At 34.4% G+C, this 19,318-nt stretch overlaps 1 protein-coding gene across 5 annotated transcripts in view; it reads right to left on the bottom strand.

Moving 5' to 3' along the window:
* Positions 1-19,318, bottom strand: part of AP3B1 (adaptor related protein complex 3 subunit beta 1) — a 154,949-nt gene that overhangs the window by 71,120 nt on the left and 64,511 nt on the right. For all 5 annotated transcript variants that reach the window (XR_010352186.1, XM_064403014.1, XM_064403015.1 and 2 more), the window contains exons 13-15: positions 18,664-18,796; positions 12,933-13,042; positions 4,098-4,274 (exon numbers count right to left, since the gene is read on the bottom strand). Coding sequence is in view for 4 of the 5 variants with exons in the window: in XM_064403014.1 (XP_064259084.1) it covers positions 4,098-4,274; positions 12,933-13,042; positions 18,664-18,796 (420 nt within the window). In the remaining variant the exon portion in view is untranslated. The remainder of the gene's footprint in view (positions 1-4,097; positions 4,275-12,932; positions 13,043-18,663; positions 18,797-19,318) is intronic.

Raw genomic sequence — 19,318 nt, 5'->3', positions numbered from 1 at the left:
GCAAGCTGAAATTTTTTTCTAAAGATATAAAAATGGTTTTTCAGAGTACTCATTAATTCCTGTGAGATACATAGTAAACAGAAAATGGTTCTAATTTAAACCCTATCAATGCAACCATATGTAAGCATTTCAAAAATAACCTATGGCACCAAAGACTGGAAGAAATTAGTCATTATACATTAGAATAATGTAACAGTATAGTTTAAAAAAACTGTCAATGAAATATTTTTTGTTTCTTTTTTTTCTCCGATACCCAAGAACGGCTCTGTGAAAAGGTTTTTTTTTCCTTGAGGTACTATCTTAGTTCTGGGAAAGGCAAAACTTTCCCATATGTATTTCACAGTTTATTGGCAGCTAATTCTGTATGAGGGTATAAAATTTTAAACAACTGCATCAGACTGAGCCTACATAATCTGCACTCATGCAGGACTTACACTGTTCAATCTAAATGGAATTGGAAGGGAGGGTTCCCAGGTAGCATGCATTAAACTAAATGAGGGATACCTCCTGCAGCCTTTGCCATCACTTCTCCACTGTAAAAGAAGACAAGACTCCTCACTGTCATGGCAGGAAACTCAGGAGAATGGATCATAAAACACAATGATCTTAACCTGTGAATTGCTATAGGGATGGGAAAAGTTGAAGGTCTTGTCACAGTAGACATTTTTTCAGTGAGTGTTGATGAAATTACATAAAGACAAATTTGACAGATAAAGACTTGATCCTGAAAGATTGCATTTCCTCTAACGGGATAATTTTCTCCATGATCCTTTCCCTTGTTCTCCTCCCTCTTCTGACATCTAAAATACCATTTTCATATTGTTCAATTCAGATAAATACACAACAAACTTTTATGCACAAATGTTCTGTGTCTGCAAGAAGTCTCTTTGCAATTATCATATATGCTATAATTTTCATGCAAACAGTGAGGAAACGTAATTTTTGAAGTTTTTCTTATGGTAAAGCAATCAAACAAGCAGGAGACCTTTTCTACATGGAGGCAGCTGATAGAAAGAATTATTTTTAAATAGAAACAAAAAATTAATGAATGCGCGTAGGTTTTTTCAACAAAGGAGTTTTCAAAAGAAGCTGAAAATCATTTCAGCAAGCACAGAGATTTGTGAAACATGACAGATTCTGAATACCATGATTGCATCATAGAATAGTGACAACGTGTCCTGATCTGTGATATAATACACTTATTATCACATGTCAATATTTTCTGATATCTGGACATGCACATTATACATGCTGAATACAATTTCTTTTATTACCATACTGCTGCTACATTATTATTTTTTCTACACTTAGTTTTGGCTAGAAGGGTTAGGTTTAGGTATTTCTAGAATTCAATAATTCTCCAGCAGCATTTCTGGAATTTCCTAGTGACAATAATTCTACTGAAGGATCTAATGTCTATCCTTATATTAGCAACAATTAATTTTTTGGTAGGTTCCCACTTGAAAATTTTACAATACAGGTTCTGCCAACAGATGAGCCACTACAATGAGAGAAACAGTTATCTATCCACTCCTAGATATCATTAGCTTTCAGTAACTTGATTCTTTAGACACACAAGATAAGGCTATTGTGCTAAACCACGATTGACATATCTATTTACACCCTACAACTACTTGGGACTTTTTCTGGTGGGAGTCCTACTACATTAGACAACAGAATCCTATCAAAATCTCTTTATTCTTTCTGCTACATGCAAGAAGCATCTTAGGCAACTATACGACATATTTCTCCTATATGAGCTATCTAGCACACTCAAGGTTTTATGACCCTAAGTGTTGAAAAGACAAATCAAATTTACAAAAAAAAATACAGAAAACCAGAGGGAAGCCTGTTTTCATTACATACCTATCCAGATATAACTGAACCTGAAACTTCCTTAAATTATAAGGAAGCCTTTGAAAGTCCATAAGGTTATCTCAGGACTTTAAATTTTTAAAGAAATCTTTTAAAAATAATTTCTGTGAATGTGTTCACTGTTTCACCATATACTTCAGGAAAATAAAATAATAGACAAAATGAGTAAAACAAGCAAGTCTTATTTATTCCAGAAGTTTGTGCTTTTCTCCAAACAAGACTTAACAGATGAGTTCTACCTGTCATTCCCTCGCCTGGTGAAAGAACTCTTTTCTTCTACTGGGACAGCATTGAGTGTCTCTTTGCCATTCTATCACTACTTTTCAATAAAGTGAAATTTAATCTTTGAGGTTTTCACAACTCCATTAACTTTGGATGAAACAGATGAATTATTCATAAAATTACTATGTCATAGGATATGATATAGAGAGAGAAAACATGGGACTGAGGAGAGATGGACAGACTGACAACTTGACAATCAAGTCTACAAGATTTGACACAAATTTTAAAAATGAAACTGAAAAATGGCTGGACTTTTTAGGAAGTGAAGTAATTCCAGGAAGTAATTTTAATACTGAGTGAGTAGAGAAGAGTTACTCCTGGAAATAATCATGTAGATATATGAAAAGTGTTGTCAGTCTATAATGGGAAACCCATGGTTATTCTAGTTTGAAAGGAACTTTGAATCAAGCCAAGTCACCAAACCTACACAGTCAGAAATTTTATGTGAATACCTTGACCACTTGAGATAATAACTTATTTTTCCACAACCTAAAACTGCAAGAGGAAAACACCCTTTGATAAAATTAATCACTTAGTAGGCATCTCAGAGACAGTTTCTTCTGCTTTATCATCATTACTGTGTTTGAACAAAGGGTCATGCAGCACTTAAAAAGATGATTTAAAATTTATTAAGATGTGAAACAGGAAAAAATGCATCACAGAAATCATCTCCTTGTATGCAATGAATTTTTGACCAAATATGGTGTGGAAGAATTTACGTGCAAAATTACAAAAACTATATGGAAAATTAGTAAATATAACAGGCTAAAAGAAGACAGTTTAGACAGTCAACCCAAATATTTTCTTATCTCAGGCAGCATTTTCTTTAAGATGAGCACTGCCAGAGAGAAGTCACCTTTTATTACTGCCCCATTTTAGACTGCATAAGCAAAGCATTCACTCCTATCTGAATGCATGGAAAAAAAGTTCATCTCCCATATGCCCTACAAAATAAAGCCTAAGACAGATCATGACTATAGCTGTATATAACTATCAAGGAACAAGTAGACATCATAGTTGCAGAGATGGAAGACCTTGTGCTGTGCGAACTGTTTTAAAGAAGTCTAGCAGCCCAGGAAAGTATATATATCAGACAATGTACTTCTTCTACACTTGGAAAAAACCCTTTGATTTTACAATCTTTTACTGCAACAATTGGGTTTCCAGTGAAAAATTAGTGTCAAAATGCTACATATTTGGCATTCCACAGTCAGTTATGGGATTCACAGTGCTGAAGAGTGAGGCACCTGGCACCTCTCATAGCCATTGTTTCCAGCTGCTTGGAGATCTAAGTTCATGACTTTATGTTATCTGACTTTTTTAGATTATTTTTACTACTAGAGATATTCAAACTCACCCAGTTCCCAAGGTAAAATGAAATAGGAAAAAAACTAAATCAAACCAACCAACTAACTAAATAAAACAAAAACAAAAAAAAAAAAGAGAAACCAGTTACTATCTTTAAAACAAGCACTGTTGGAAATACAAAACAAGACCTACTACTGGCATTTCCTTTTATACATCCTGAACAAAAAAGTGGGCAGCTTCTTGTTCAAAATGACAGCATTTCCTTGAAAGTTCTAGTTTTGGTTTGGGAAAACATTAAATCACATCAGCAAAATCTCCTACCTGGTATTACTCACACAATTTACAGATCTTTTCTATTTTATGTGAAGTAAAAATGTCACAATTTCCCGAAGACAGATACAAAAATGAGTTTATCTCATCACTACATTCACATTTATGATCCAGCACACACTTAAAGACTCATGGTTAGATTTAGTCTACTAAATTTCTTGAAAACATGCATTCAGCTTTTCTTCATACAATTATATGGACTAGGTTTGGTTACTTACATAGCAGAAATCATTACTGATCTATACAGACTGTACAAAACCTGCCATGACTCTAAATACATACAATACTGAGTTTAGGCTTACCTGCTTTGAATTTGTTAAGTAGAGTTTTGCACCCAAATTTAAGATCTGCAACTTTACAAGATCGTCTTCATTCGTGAAGCTCTTGGCTGTCTTCCTCAGAACATCAGGCGCAATCTTTGGAACACGTTCACAGTACTCGCCGATGAGCCACAGGATGCTGGCTCTGGCTACTGGAACCTGAGAAAACATTGAGCACTCTAAGTTAACAGAGTCACAAAGACTACTTGCATGCTTGTATGTGTCTTTGTTCAATAACAAGTTAAACAAAATACTATTTAAAGAAAATTGCCATACAAGTTATGCAGTGTGAAATCAAATATAGCCACTGTGGAAGAATGAATATTCATAGAAATGTAAGGTACTGATTCTGACCCCAAACCCATGCCTTACAGGTTGATGATACAGAGGCATGCAGAAGTGACATGTTGATGTTCACAGTACAAGCTGATGAGATCTGGGAACACAGCCCAAGCCTTCAAGATGTGGTTGTGAATTCCTGCCACCAGGTTATGGTAAACACCATGTGTAAACAAAACAGAGCTTTTTTTTTTTTTACTATATTCATACAGAAATGCTTTCCAATAATACAGCTTTCTCAAATCCTGCCTATCTAGTTTAGAAGCATATGGATTTCTTCATGTCTAGCTTTCCTTCATTTTTATTCAGAATTTTATGACAATAAGATTTGTATTTTTGCAAATGTCCAAGACCAGTTGAGCTCAGAATATTGGTGAGACTGAAGTTCAAAACTGCAATTCACAATTTCTGAATGAGATCTACCATCTTAACCGAAACACTTTGACCAAAACGTTCACACAGGTCTTACCACTTTGGAGCTGCTCAACAGTATCACTGAAATAACTGGCAGTAACAGCTCTTAGATGAACTCCCAGTCTATGATGCCGAGTTCAGAAGCACAGCAATGCCAAAACCAGAGGGAAGGTGAAATGGAAAAGCACATAAAGAAACAGAAGCTCAGGCTTCATGCAGTTTAGATAGAAGCAGTTAAAATTTAAATGAAATAATATACAGATACTCTTTAGAAAGGTGAGCTAGCCTACAGTACCTGGTGGTCAAGTTAAAAATTGCATCTGTGGTACATACATCCCCTGAAAACATTTTTCTCCTTCCTTGTGCAGAACGAAGAAAGAATGCAATGAGAAAGTTCAGAATCATGTCTTGTATAGCGTCTACAGACTGTGGTGCTCTAACATTCTCTACAGACTCTTGTTCAACAAATGTTGAGACGTCAGGGGAAAAGCATAACTGTTCTAGTCTATAAAAAACTGACTGTAATTCAGAAAAAATAAAAGTTTCCACAGTAATTTCACGTAATTTTATTGTTTTTTTCTGAAAGGATCAGAAAAACCTCATACTAGCATTTTTCATTAGTCCTTGTACTACACAGTGATATTTATTAATAAGCTTACACTAATGGCAGGGCAAGTTTTGCCTTGGGTAAGATTCACAGTTTAGAAATGCAGCATTGTGGTTCTTGAAGTATTAATTCTTAGTAACTTTTATGTATGTTTTAATTGCTTTTCCAGCATGTCTGTTATTAATATATAAATATCTATTTCTCAGAATTACAATGGGAACCTAATATTAAGTATCTTACTCAGTAATCTTGTAACATTTGAAAGTACTACTTATGAAAGTATATTCTAAAACCGTAAAATGGCCTACTAAGCCTACTAAAGCAGTACTAATCATGTTTACAAGAATTTTTAATGATTGAATGTGCTTCAAAAAGTTTGAAAACATCTTTGAATAAAGTAAACTTAACAATATTTGCTTCTGTACTTGACATGGTTGCAAATACATATGCCAACAAAAATATAAACAGGCATGTCATGGGGAAAACAGAGGACTGCCTCCACTGAAAGAAAAAGCACATAATGGATAAACAGAATAGAGTCCAACAACAACAATAAAAAATCCTGTAAGAGATAAAGGCCAATTCTGATTATGGGGAAGAAATTTAAGATAGAGGTAACATACTGAGAATGGTATAACACAGTGATTTAACATATATAGACATATGTGAATACAGATCAAGATACAGATGAATTCCTTAATGTGAGTTGGCAAAAAGTTAAATAGCCTTGGAATTTACAGTATGAGAGAGACGAACAAGCTACTGAACAACTGCTATGTATAAAAACTTTAAACGCAGTCAGAGTATGTTCGTCTGCAAAATCGTAAGACTGATGCCCTTACTGTGCACTGATTTCAAAAGGGAAAGAGGTTATTTCTAATGTTCCAAAGGTTACACTGCATTAAGACCTCACACCCAATCTATTATTTTAAATTGGGCTAAAGAATAGTAATTGAGTGGTACATTAGATTTTCCAGTATTGGAGCAGTTCAAGTTGCCTACTATACAGATAGATACCTCTAAATAAGAATATATAGGCAACTTCAGATTTCAGTTATGCTAGATTTATTTTTCTAAAATATTTCATTACAGACTTGTTAAAATACTAAAGTTCTACAAGAGATCACCAAGTACCATAGTTTGGGTAGCAGCCTACCAGAAACATTCTTTTTCATATTGTTGTCTTTTTATAAAGCAAACACAGCTCACAGAGAGGACCAATTTCGGTAACAGCATTAATAATGACACACAAGTATCATTCTTGTATTTTCCTAGTCATGCCCAGGACTACACTTTAAAACCACAATGAAATGTATTTAAGTATATTTAAATAGTGTGTATTTAAGCACAGTGTTTTACTCTTCAAGTCTTTTTCCTAGTTTGTAAAATAAGAGTGATAAACTAGTTTTATAATCTAAATAGTTAGACTAAACAAAGCCTCATTTGAGAAATAGTGACAATGGAAGACAGAAATTTCTTGTGAGAATCTGCCTTTTAACCAGGTGGTTAGCTTACTATGTAAATACTGCATATATATTAAACACAATTTTGTGCCACATGAATCAATACCAATTAGAGACTTTTTGAATCAAACCCTGAGCAGAAGCCATTTTAATGAAAAGTGTATGTCAAACTGATGAACCCAATGTTTCTGTGTCACTGGATTCATTTGAGGTCAAAATCACACAATATTTTCAGACTTCTTTTTCCCTGTTTAAGTCTTCCAGTGTTCAACCACGTAATATCAAGTGCATGATCCTACAGCTGTTGTTTCCAGGGTACTCAAAACAGCAAACAAGAAATGACGCCCCTTCTAGACCTTCACTGCCTTTTCCAGTATAACTTAAGTAGGGACCTTGAATTGACAAAAATGCAGGAAATAATACTTTCATTATTCAGCCCTGCTCTGCATTATCCTCAAAGGCAAACAGGATTGTAAATTACTTTGCCTGATGTTTTATTCCATATGGCCCGAGCAAGTGGTTAAGTGCACTTTTTAAGCCTTTAGTACCAGAAGGCAGTTTCTATTGCCATTTCAACCCATTACCCGTCTCAAGGAAAATAAATAAATGGTTACAATAGAAAAACAAAAAACCAGCCAGACACTCCCCTCAAACTAACTCTGGTTACTTATAGCAATTAAAGAAAGATACCATAAAGACTTTACAAATTACTCTAAGCAGCACAACTGAAAAACTATTGAAAAGTAGTTCAGCTCTCCATATATTCACACAAAACACAAAAGCAAAGTACAACTTAAAATCACCAGTTCTGATTATTCACATCTGTCACAAAATGAGAGATAGTCAAATGGCAAATGAGGTGTCATTTTCTGCATCCAGGAGAAAATTTGCATAGCTAGCAATTTTTTAAAATTTTACTTGGAATCAGAAATGGAAAGAGAGATAAAGTTGATTTGAAATGTTGGACTGACAGCAAGAAGAAAAGGTACACGGAAAAGAACAGGAGCAAAAGAGAACTATTCATTTTTTGTTTTCAAATAGTAGAATTTCAAGGACTCCTCTGTTGTTTGAACCTCTACATATTAAATTCCTTTAAAACAGAATTTTTACTGGTGACTTCACCTCTTATACAGCGTACACATCTTTTAAAATTGTGTTTTATTCAAGCAGAATATTTACTTCAAGTTCAGTGTCCCTGGACACCATGTCCCACTGGCCACATATTCCTTTCAAATTCTAAAAAAACACTTAGATATCAGAGTAAAAAAAATTTCTCAAATTATGAGAATTGTTTGTTAAATCATTACTAATACAAAAGTTTAAAAATTACTTATTAAAGTAAGAAGGTAAAAGAATGTGGCTAGAATCTGAAGCTTGCAGAACAGAAATACGTACAAAGATAGGAATGTCATAGTTTGTGATATCTTCCCTACCCTGCAAGAAAGGAGAACTAAATTAAAGAAAGCAAGCTGCCTGTTCTTGTGAAGCGATATCAGAACTATGAAGCCATATCAGAACATATCAGAAACAGAACTATGAGCAGTATTTATAGGAGACTAGGAAGTCAAGTTTGTTATCTGTGGATGAATGAACACAGCAGCACTAAAAACTATGAGTCCACTACTCTTGTAATAAGAATCCCAATCCAAACAATATTAACACTTAACTGCGCCCGTGACAAGATTTTCCTCGCATATTAAGCTCTTAAAAATTACACATCACTATCTTATTTTTGCTCTATATTTGGAAAGCCTTATCCAACCAAGAAGTATTTCCCTCATCTCCAGATCAGAAAACCCTTCAGACTTGTTTCATAGTCTTGCTCATATTCTAGAAGGAACTAGGAATAAGTCTGTAAGGAAAAACAAGAATGTAAGAATTCACCAGCTATCAAAAGAAAAAAGATCTGCCTCAGTAGTACTGTAAGAGAAAAGTCACACTGGAAGTCAAGCTTCCCACCACCCAGACAGTAGTCCTTACTGAATACAATATAAAAATAATAAATAAGTTTTCTAAAAAATGAAAGGCAGAAACAAATTTGGGGACTACTGGCCTTGGAACATTAAGAAGAGGATGCAAAAACATATTCTACACATACTGATGAACTCCCAAGGTATTTCTAAGCAAAAATACATCTTGGAATCGTGAACATTTTCAGAGAGTTGTAGAGTTGTTAAGATAGTTCTGGAGAAGTCAAAAGGCAGGCAACACCAGGTAAGTGAGATAAAAAGTACAAAATAAGCAGTATCACTATGTCATTGCATAAGATTTCTCCAGTATATCTGACTACTGAGTACACTTCTGGTCACTCTACATTAAAACCCACACACCAGGAAAAGGCAAAGAGAGGAGGGAATAGTTCCTCAGAGGGATGGAGTATGAGGAGAAATTGGATTTTTTAGATTAGTAAGCATGATGATGTGGACAGTAAGCAGAAGCTTCCAGTAACTGGATGAAAAGATATACTGGAGATGCACTACAATGAACTTCTCTTAGCTTTAAACCTCTTTGCCTAAAGTATCAGATTTTGTTGCTGCTGGAGATGAAACTCATAAAATAGCTTTTGAACTCACCCTTCTATAAATGGGTCCTTCCCATAAGTATATTTTTTAAACTTCTGTCACTATAAAAGCTGTACACACCAAAATAATTAAGCCTACCTCCGAGTGCATACCTAACACAAAAGAGCACTACTCCAATCTCCAGCTCACAGTTTTTTGCAAGTCAATAAATTGCAAAGCATGGCAACATTATTAACAAATTGACAGCTAAATGGAAATGTTTATATGATTTTTAAAAATGGAAGTTTAAAGAGATCCAATTGTTCTCTTGTTTAATGTCTTCAGGACACCATCAGACATGTACTTCTCCATTACAGCTTTTGAAGGGTGTGAGGAAAGGAGGCTGGAACACAGCTAGATCAAGCTGTACTATGCAGAGCTGCCAGTACCCAGCAAGTATCACACACAAAATAGATCTCATAGATCTTTGCCTGGGCACACCTGGAATAAAAGTTTAAAGTACAAATAAAAACACACAAAAGTAAAGGAACAAAACTAACCATTATTTTCATATATGTAAGAAATAATCAATCAAAGGACAAACTGAAACAGACCAAGTCTTTATCATAATTTAGAGGCAGTGATCTACAAGAGTTCAGTATTTTTTAAGTGACCTTCCTAATATTTCTTAGAGTGGGTCTTACTATTTTTATATGGTCTTAATATTTAGCTTATTATTTAGTTTTTATTTATTTTAAAAGATACAATTGTTATCTTCTAAATATTCTACATCCCACCCCTTTCTAAATGGCTTCTGTGGATGAAGAAGAAGACGAGAATAAGAACAAGTAAAATTCAGTAAAGCAAATGACCTGAAAAAAAACATTGCTGCTGAAAGATTTGCAGGCACCTCAGCATTGCCAATCACAATCTCAGTCTAGCGCAAATGAAATTAATAACAATATCAATGAGAAAAAATCAGGCACAAATTCAAAAGTCTATTTCACTTAGTTTACAACAATTTTGCTTATTTTAGTGGCTGTTTACCACTGACTTAAAAATACATGACAGAACATGTCAGAACAATCATGACAGAACAATCAAAAGGCTTATTTTTTCCATACGGGCTTTTTGATTTAATAGTATTCAATTCTGTTAAGAACGTCCTCTTCATGCTTTCATCTGTGTAATACCTAGTACTGAATTAATTTCAACTTTTAATTGAAAAAGCAACAAAGAATTTCTTTGTTCACATTCCCTCATGCTTCAGTTTCAAGTCCATTCAAGCCCACATTTGGCTTTTCCTACATCCAAATACAAGAGTCCTCTAAAAACTCCTGTATAGAGCTATAGGGCAGGTCCTCTATGTTTCAATCCTAATACTTTACAACAACAGAAGAGAGGCCAAGAAAAAACCCCAAAACCAACCAAAATGCCAAAAAGCCCTGTGCAAAGTAAGCATGTACACGTGCGTATACATGTAAATATGCATATTGTTTGTCAGTGTAATAATGGTCAGGAATCCGTGACAAAATCCAGACAAAACCCAAGGCAATTGTGTTATGTCAACTCAAAACCACTTTTGCCATAGAAAGATCAGTGTTAAAAACACAAGTGCAGATGTCAGGAATTCCAGTAATACTATATTAAGTACGGACATCTCAAATTAATCCCCAGTAATTACATACTCATTCTGAAATGTATACACTTATCCTTTACAGAAGTAAGGAGTTAAGGGTTTGGACCAGATGATCTTTACAGTTTCCTCCCAACCCAAATCATTCTGTGAAGGAATACATGCATTTTCAGACATAGTAAGGGTAGTCAGAAAAATGATACAGCATTCAAATTATAAATATGAACTTCTTCAAAATGTATTCTTTAATTCAAAGTCTTCAGCATACTAAGAAAGATATGTATGTTGAAGTTATTTAAAATGTCATAGAAAGATGTAAAAAAAATCACCTTGGAGAACCTACAGCTGCTTGTAGGTTCATGACTACATGACTGTAATTCTTGACCACCACGTCTTAGTTCTTGAATAAAAGCCAGGATTCAGAATCAGATTTTGATTTTTACTTTATTCCAATGGCTGCTCTATCCTATAGACTGTTCTCCTACCACTCAACATTTTAGTATTCTGTATAACCTCATATTGGAACACCTGAGAATGTTAAAGTAGTTTAATTACAGCATGTCTTCTCCCCATCCCCATTATTTGACTTAGAAAAGTATTTTCTTTTCCACAAAACTCAGAATATTTACTTGAAAGTATTAATTGTATAAAATAGCTACAAAACTCTTCTAAGATTTAAGCAGTATGTATATTTAGAGAAGTAACTATTTTCTCTTGTAGCGTATGTGGAAATAAAATGTCAAACTCCTTTGGTAAAGTGGCAGAACATTGTCTGTGAGATTGTAATATCCCATCAAAATATTGCACAAATTTTCTGAAAATATAGGTGATTATTATACACAAGGTATTACTTTGATAGGTAATTAGCAACAGTATCTTATTTTGATAAGAGCAATTCAGTAGAATTTTTCTTTTTACATCAGTTACAAACTGACCATCAGCTCTTAGCAGCCGAAGATTTATTTAACTTTTCAGTAAGCATGAACTAAGAATACCATTTTCTTTTAATACTCTGAAATCTGCTGAATTCAACTATGGAGAAAAGAAGGTTCACTGATTTAGAAACTGCTCCATTATAAAAAAATATGTAATTTTGTGAAAATCAATAGTTAAACATGTAATTTTATGAAATTAAACAGTTCTCAACACAAAAATAATTGTTGACAGATCAAAATCTGACACCTTTGGTTTAGGATACTAGACAGCTACTAGAAGTCATACACACACTCTAATTTAGGACAGATCACTGAATGTTTTATAATTACTGGGCCTGTGAGGAGAATTTGGGAACTAAGTATTTGCATACTCAAAGGTCAATTAAATCTAAAGACAGATAATGGGGAATAATTCAAATTTTAATGATAAATACCACAGAATCTCAAATACCCAGAAGATAAAAATGCAGCTTCAAGACACTGCAACACACTCACAGAAGCATGCCTGATACCATGGAAAGGTCATGTAATTTGGGGAAAAAGGTTTGAAATAAAACTTTCAAATTCCACTCCAGATCATGAAGACAACTGGCTAATAATCCTTAAGTTACCGCATGATTTTCATTTCAATTTACCCACTCCACAGTCTAAACCCGCTATTCATCCTGGAGTAACAGTACTAGCAATTCTCAGCATTTTCAGTGATCTGTTTAAACACAGCTTCCCAGACCTAAGGCAGAAATTGGAGCCATCTGATAGCTTCTACTTCCTTTCCATTAAGGTAATGAAAAAATATATTTTATGGAAAAAAAAATATTTTGCATTTCTCTAATATACCTACTTCTATTTACAGCACAAATTTGAAGAACATAAAAATCTCATTATCAGTTGACCAGGGAAGTAAGAGTGAACAAATACTCACTGTAATGTTATCCAAGAGTTTGGCCATATGCTTAATAATTTCACCATGGTGTGCCGGCTGGGTTTGCAGCAGTTTCTTAATGACAACAACACTTTCAGCAACTACGATTTCTGTTTTAGACAAAACAAATTATTAATTTAAAAAGCATTTATGCAAAAGAAAAAGCCATAAATAATTGATTGTAAAAGATGTAAAAGCTTTCCAAATACGCTTTCCAGAACTGAATTATATTAATTTGGTAAGAAAGAGTATTTTACTGTTCTACTAAGTAATATAAGTTCAGCCTCCTGAATCACGTTACAACCAGCAAAAAGAGGACACAAACATTCTAAATGTAAAAATACCAACCTAGTATATACTGTATGAAACTGCTTTTTAATATAGCTGCAATTCAGATTTTTCCCATAAAACTGAGGAAGAGTGTAAAAAAAAATCTGATTTTCATTAAAATTATGCATATTCAAAAGTAATTTGCAGTCTGCAATGAGAATAAAAATGCTTGCATTAAAATTAACAGCTCATTCATACGCTAGAGAAATATCTAAACGTCTCCTTTGCATTTTTTCTAAATGCAAAGAATGTTTTTGCATATAAACAGTTTCTCTCAGGTCTGTAACCTAATCTCTAGTACTTTCAAATGAAGCTTCTAAATAGCAAGCTGTTGTAAGATTCATGCCAAAGTCATGCACTGGAGTGCTTAACTACTGCAACAAGTAACATTCACAGTCTGATCAACTTGTATGAAATGTACAATTTTTGAACTTAAAAGACCCCACATGAGCAGAGGCAAGCTTCCACGCAAGAGTAAACTCATGTAAGGAAAGATGAAGAAGTCTAACTACCATTTGTTAAACAGAGGTATTCCCTCATTTATGTCTGAATTAATCTTACACGTGGAGCATTCATTCAGCAATCAAGCATGCTCAAAGTTCAATAGAACAGTATTGGGCAGAGATGCCTAAATTTTGGGGGGTTTTCTTGTTGTTTCAGGTTTTTTTTTGAGAAAGCAAACTTCTTTATGGAGAAAAGCTTTTCAAGAGCTCTGAGCATATCATTAGGTCATTTGCATCTGCAGTGCTTAGATTTTAGCTCGTAGCTTTTTGTGTCATCTTTTATTTGACATGACATCTGTCATTTTTCTAAACTAACTTCTTGAAGCAAGGTTAACATCTCAAGGTCTTGCATAATCCTACAGATCAATTTAATTTATACTGTATTTTTCCAGATATTAAAATAGGAAGCCAGTTCTTGAAACTTGAAAATTACAGTCTGGAATATTTATACTGGGGAAAATTGGAATGGCAACTTTTGTCATTCAGTGTTTCAGTCAAGAAAAATAAAACTGAACCCAAAAAAATGAGAGCACATGAAGTCATTACTACAAACACTTGTTGACAATGTAAACTGACTATGGTAATATCAACTGCAGCAGATGAGGTGTCACCATAGGAACTATTTCATGCTATGTGTGGAAGCAAATTTAAAGAAAATAAACGAGAATTGTAAACAATTTGTTAATCACAATTGTAGAAATTGTAGACTAGTATGGTTATTTTATGAAAGTCTAGATACTGGGAAAAAAAGTACAAACAAAATCAAAATGCATTTGTATGAGAATAAGGATTGGCATAGTCATACTCTGTGAGATTCCCTTTGTGCAAACAAAAGATACCAAAAATGAGCAGAAATAAAAGAGAAACACTTATGTTCAAAACCATAATAAACTCCAGCAAAATATTAGAAGGAGAGATAAAACTAACATTCTGAATGTGCAGTAAGAAAATTAAAAAATATAATTCCTACTAGAATTATCAAAGAGGAAGGCCATACAAGGCAATGATAAATGAATACAAGAATTTTGAAACAGTCTAAATCATATCTACAGGATTATAAAAAGTAAATTGAATTCTTAAAATAAAGACTGAAAATCACAGAAAATCTGATCAGGAATGCCTTTATTGATAAAGACTACATAGGGTACCAGCAGTTTCAATTTTCAAGTCATAGTAAAAATCTTAGTTTCTTCTAACAATTTTGAAGCAATGTAGAATTGACTAAGTAGGACAATCTCTGAAGATCCTGCAGCCTGACAGCTTCTCAAAAACTTAAAATATACTCAGTCATACACTGTTCCAGTTTGTCAAATAATGATGTATGCAAAAAAATTAACAATGCAGCAGACAGTAAACTGTAGAACAAAATTAAAGACTTCTTCCATAATTGAGAATTGGGCCGCATGATAACAGAACCTTAGAAAATCATCTCAGCATGGAGTATATTACCAGAGAACATTTAAAAAATGAATTCTGAAATACAACATTTGAAATCATTAATGTTACATCAAATTTTCTTTCACTTACATTAACCCATCCTTGCAGCAACTAAAACACACAAGTGAAGACTAATTTATCCACAGTCTATAGTTTGTATAACCACCTTTTTTAACAGCAGCAAAACTGCATCAAGTGGTTTTGGGAAGGATGCCATTTTGGTGGGTGCTCCTTCCCCAAAAACATTCAAGGTCAGGTTAGATGGAATTCCAAGCCACTTGGTCTGTGCAACGTGTCACTGCCCATGGCAGGGAGGCTGGACTACATGAAATTTAAAGGTCCCTTCCAACACAAACCATTCTGTTATTAGGGTTACTAACAGTGCTATTAGGGTTAAAAACAAACTATAAGCCAATCACTACAGCCAATTACCCCGAGTGACCTAACTTCCTGCTTCTCAGAACTAGCCAAAGTTTCAGATTTTAACTTGTTAACTTTTCCATCCTTATAACATCAATAACAAATCTCAGAAACCCTATTAATACATATAAACTGGATGCTACAAGTTGCTTTTCTTTTATGCCATTCTAACAGTAATTTGAAGAGATATATACTAGTTACCAGCTGCATTAACAGTTCCAGTAATTTTATGACTTGCAATTTCATATAGAATTGCAGGGCAAAAAATGTTTTAGCTATACATTCTACAACCATGCTTACGTACAACCAGCAATTTTAAATGGAAAATGGAAATCACCCATCTATGAAAAACCTGCAGGATTTCTAGTATATGCAGTACAGTCAGACAAGAGACTTTCTATAATCCCTGTATAATTCCTATAATGTGTCTCTAACATCTAAAATTACTTTTATGTTACAGTGGGCCCAACAGTCAGTTGAAACTATCGATATAATCGCTTAAAGGAAATGAACTGGTCAAATGCCAAATGTCACATTAGAGAAAGAAAGCAACATTTCTTTTTGTCCTTCCTTCACCAGATGAGAAAGGAAAATAATTCTCAGTCCTCAACATGACTTCACAAAAACAGTTTCTTCAGGAGTCAGTCAAGTTTAGCTTGTGATAATCATTCACTAAGGCATCTCATCACTGAAATTTCTAAATTCTGTTGTGCTTCTGTAGTTCAAATATTGTCCATGTTTTTTCACCATATACCGCAGCTTTCCCGAGTAGGGAAAGTCTGACTTTAAGTCACTTGTAAGTGAGCAAAGAAAATTTCAAGAGCAGTTCTTGATATCCTTGTTTCTGGAACAATGTCCTGCCTCTTATCACCCAAGGTGCAGAATGATTAACTGTAAAGCTCTTGTAGCCAGATATAGCCAAGATATCCCAAGCGTTGGGCTGTATCCACAGTTACCAGCACATGGAATCAGAAGACACTTTTCCCACAAACTAGTACTTCAGGATTCTGTTATGGTTTGGTAAAATTAATATGATCATCTCTCTTCTGCACTCAAATGAATTCTTCATAATAAGAAAATAGTACAGAGAAAGCACAGGTGACTCTGCTGTCACAGACCTCAGAACCTGCTGGACCTACCAGCTTGTGCTTCATGCTACACAAAGCAGCAGGACTACTTCCAGGCTTCAAATGACCACGAAAGAAGCAGCGGAACAAACAGATTGCTTGCATACTTTAACACTAAAAGTTGGGGGAAGGCAATATTAACCAAGACTCTTAAAGCTATTCTCATCCACTATGCTAAATCTCTTTTTTATTCCCTTACCATGCCAAAACACTTACATTCAGTAAGCTGTGACTATCAGTAATTTCCTGCCACCTGGGGAAAGGTACCATGTAAATTATGCCACTCTCTTCCTTCCTTGAAAGAAGGAATAAAGACACTGCAGCTATGGTAAAGCAATTTGCCAGCTGCCAGGTTTAAAAGATCCTCAATAGATCCTTTGCAGTCTTTCAGAACAGTAAGCACAAGAAGATAATTTTATTTGCTAGACAACTACTTACAAACAGACATGAAAACTAATCTTGTTGAGACAGACTTTTGTATACATGCACATGCATATATGTGTGTATATAAATATATACATATATACACATATTGAATCACTCTATATAGTAAACTGACAATCTATGATAAAAGGAAAAACACTTTTTCCCCTTATCTTGGTTCCTTCTTAGCAAAACAAAAACAAAGCAAGAAAACAGATTGCTAAGTAACAAAATCTGTATTCTGAAGTGACAGATTTATTATTTCATTTAAAACAGAAGAAATATGGAGATTCATACATGCTGAAGAAAGCCTACTCACTAGAGGAAGATCTCTAGAAGAATCAGGCAAAATCAAGAACAACCTTTGAAGCTTGTATTTTTACTATGGCTGTTGCTGAATATAATACAAGAAGGTGCACTGTGCAGACACAGCTTTGTAACACGATATAAGAAGACATTTTAAATGCAACTGACAATCAGAAAGGCTTAAACAGAAATAAGATCTACAGCACTAAGAAATGACAGTTACACATATTAAAAATACAAAGCTATACACTGAGGCCACTCAAGAATTTCTGATACAAGATGAGGTGGTTGAGAGTGACAACTTACTTCATAAAACAAATAAGAGAAAGCTCTATGTGTATTAGTGGGTCACTGGCCAAATATATGCTGATAAAATGATGTCCCTAATAAAGGCTTTTTTGGGATTACCATGAAAAATATGTCCAGAGGATATACTGAGGCATGAACGCTGCTTTTCAAAGCCAAGAGCAGTAACAGCCAAGTTCTTTGAAGTATTTGAACTACTCCAGGACACTCCACAATTATGCTTTTGCTCCTTCCTGACATTATTTATTAACACATATTACTGACTTCTTATAAAATAAGATTGCCATATTCATTGGTAACTAGTAAGAAAATACAATATCATTAGGTATTGGCTTACTGCGCTGCTATACCCTCTTTGACTTTATCTGCTCCTTGTTGTGTTCCCCAGTGATTTGAAACTTTGTTTCGCTATCCAAAAATAACATAAGGCTAGAGTACAAAAACAAGCCAAATTTGGGGCCATTTATCCTAAAACTATTTAATATGTGATTTCATTTAGGCATTGATGCACTACGAAAAAAAAAATTCCAAGCTTTCAGCACCCTCTACAGGCTAACTGCTTTGACACAACTTAGCTTCTAACTATTGCTACCTATGCTAATCAAAACAGTACGCTTTAATAATCACAGAATTTTAAGAAAAAGTAGGTAAACAGGTAATTGAGGGCCACGATTAATTAATTTCTCTATCAGAAGAGAAAATAACTACGCAGTGAATACCAGAGCCTTTGGAAGTGCAGGATTTTTATCCAGTTGTCAGCCAAATTATTATAGAAATCAACTCTCACTTCTTGATGCGATCTGAAGCTTTGTGTGGTTTTCTCTAAGAAAACGTTTCATGCTATCAGCTATCCAGAAAACAAAGAGAACTTTAACTTACCATCCCTGTTGGACAGCAAACAGACAAGGCCGTTAAGGCACGTGTCAGTCACTTCAGTGATGTTAGTCGCGCATCTGCCTATAGCCTGAATCGTAGCTGCAGCAAACTGCTTGTCTTGGCTTTTCACATAAGTCTAAAGAGACAGGATTTTTGTTAGTCAATATATAACTCTTATCAAACAAAGACTTACCATATTATTCTCATAAGGTAAACATACTGTATAATAAATTAAACTTCGAAAGCTACAATGCACATTAGAAGTTATAATTTTTCACCTCATTGTCACTTGTAGAAGACATTTTCTTGCAAGCTTTGGTCACCCACAGTCATGCAAACCTCTGATTTCAAGAAAGCTTGGGGCAGGGCGCAGTTACCCAAAACCAGCCATTAGTTTGTGTGCAAGGTTGGAGGAGCTGATGAGCTCTCTCTTCAGAGAGGTTTCAGTTCATTTAACTAGGAGCATCTGTGAAACTATGAATAACCTACCTGCCTGAGAACCAGTACCTTTCACAGAAATCCAGCCAGAGAACTGAAGCAATGCAAATAGATGCCACAAGCAAAGAAGAAAGAAAGGACAGACACTGTTTCACAATATAGGCAGAAGATCTTGCTGATATATAAAAATACCGGAGACAATAAACACAATTTTATCAAA

The sequence above is a fragment of the Passer domesticus genome, chromosome Z (genome assembly GCF_036417665.1).
Source record: "Passer domesticus isolate bPasDom1 chromosome Z, bPasDom1.hap1, whole genome shotgun sequence".
NCBI classification, from domain to species: Eukaryota; Metazoa; Chordata; class Aves; order Passeriformes; family Passeridae; genus Passer; species Passer domesticus.
Note: the sequence above shows the minus strand (reverse complement) of the source record. Positions and strands in the feature narration are given on the sequence as shown.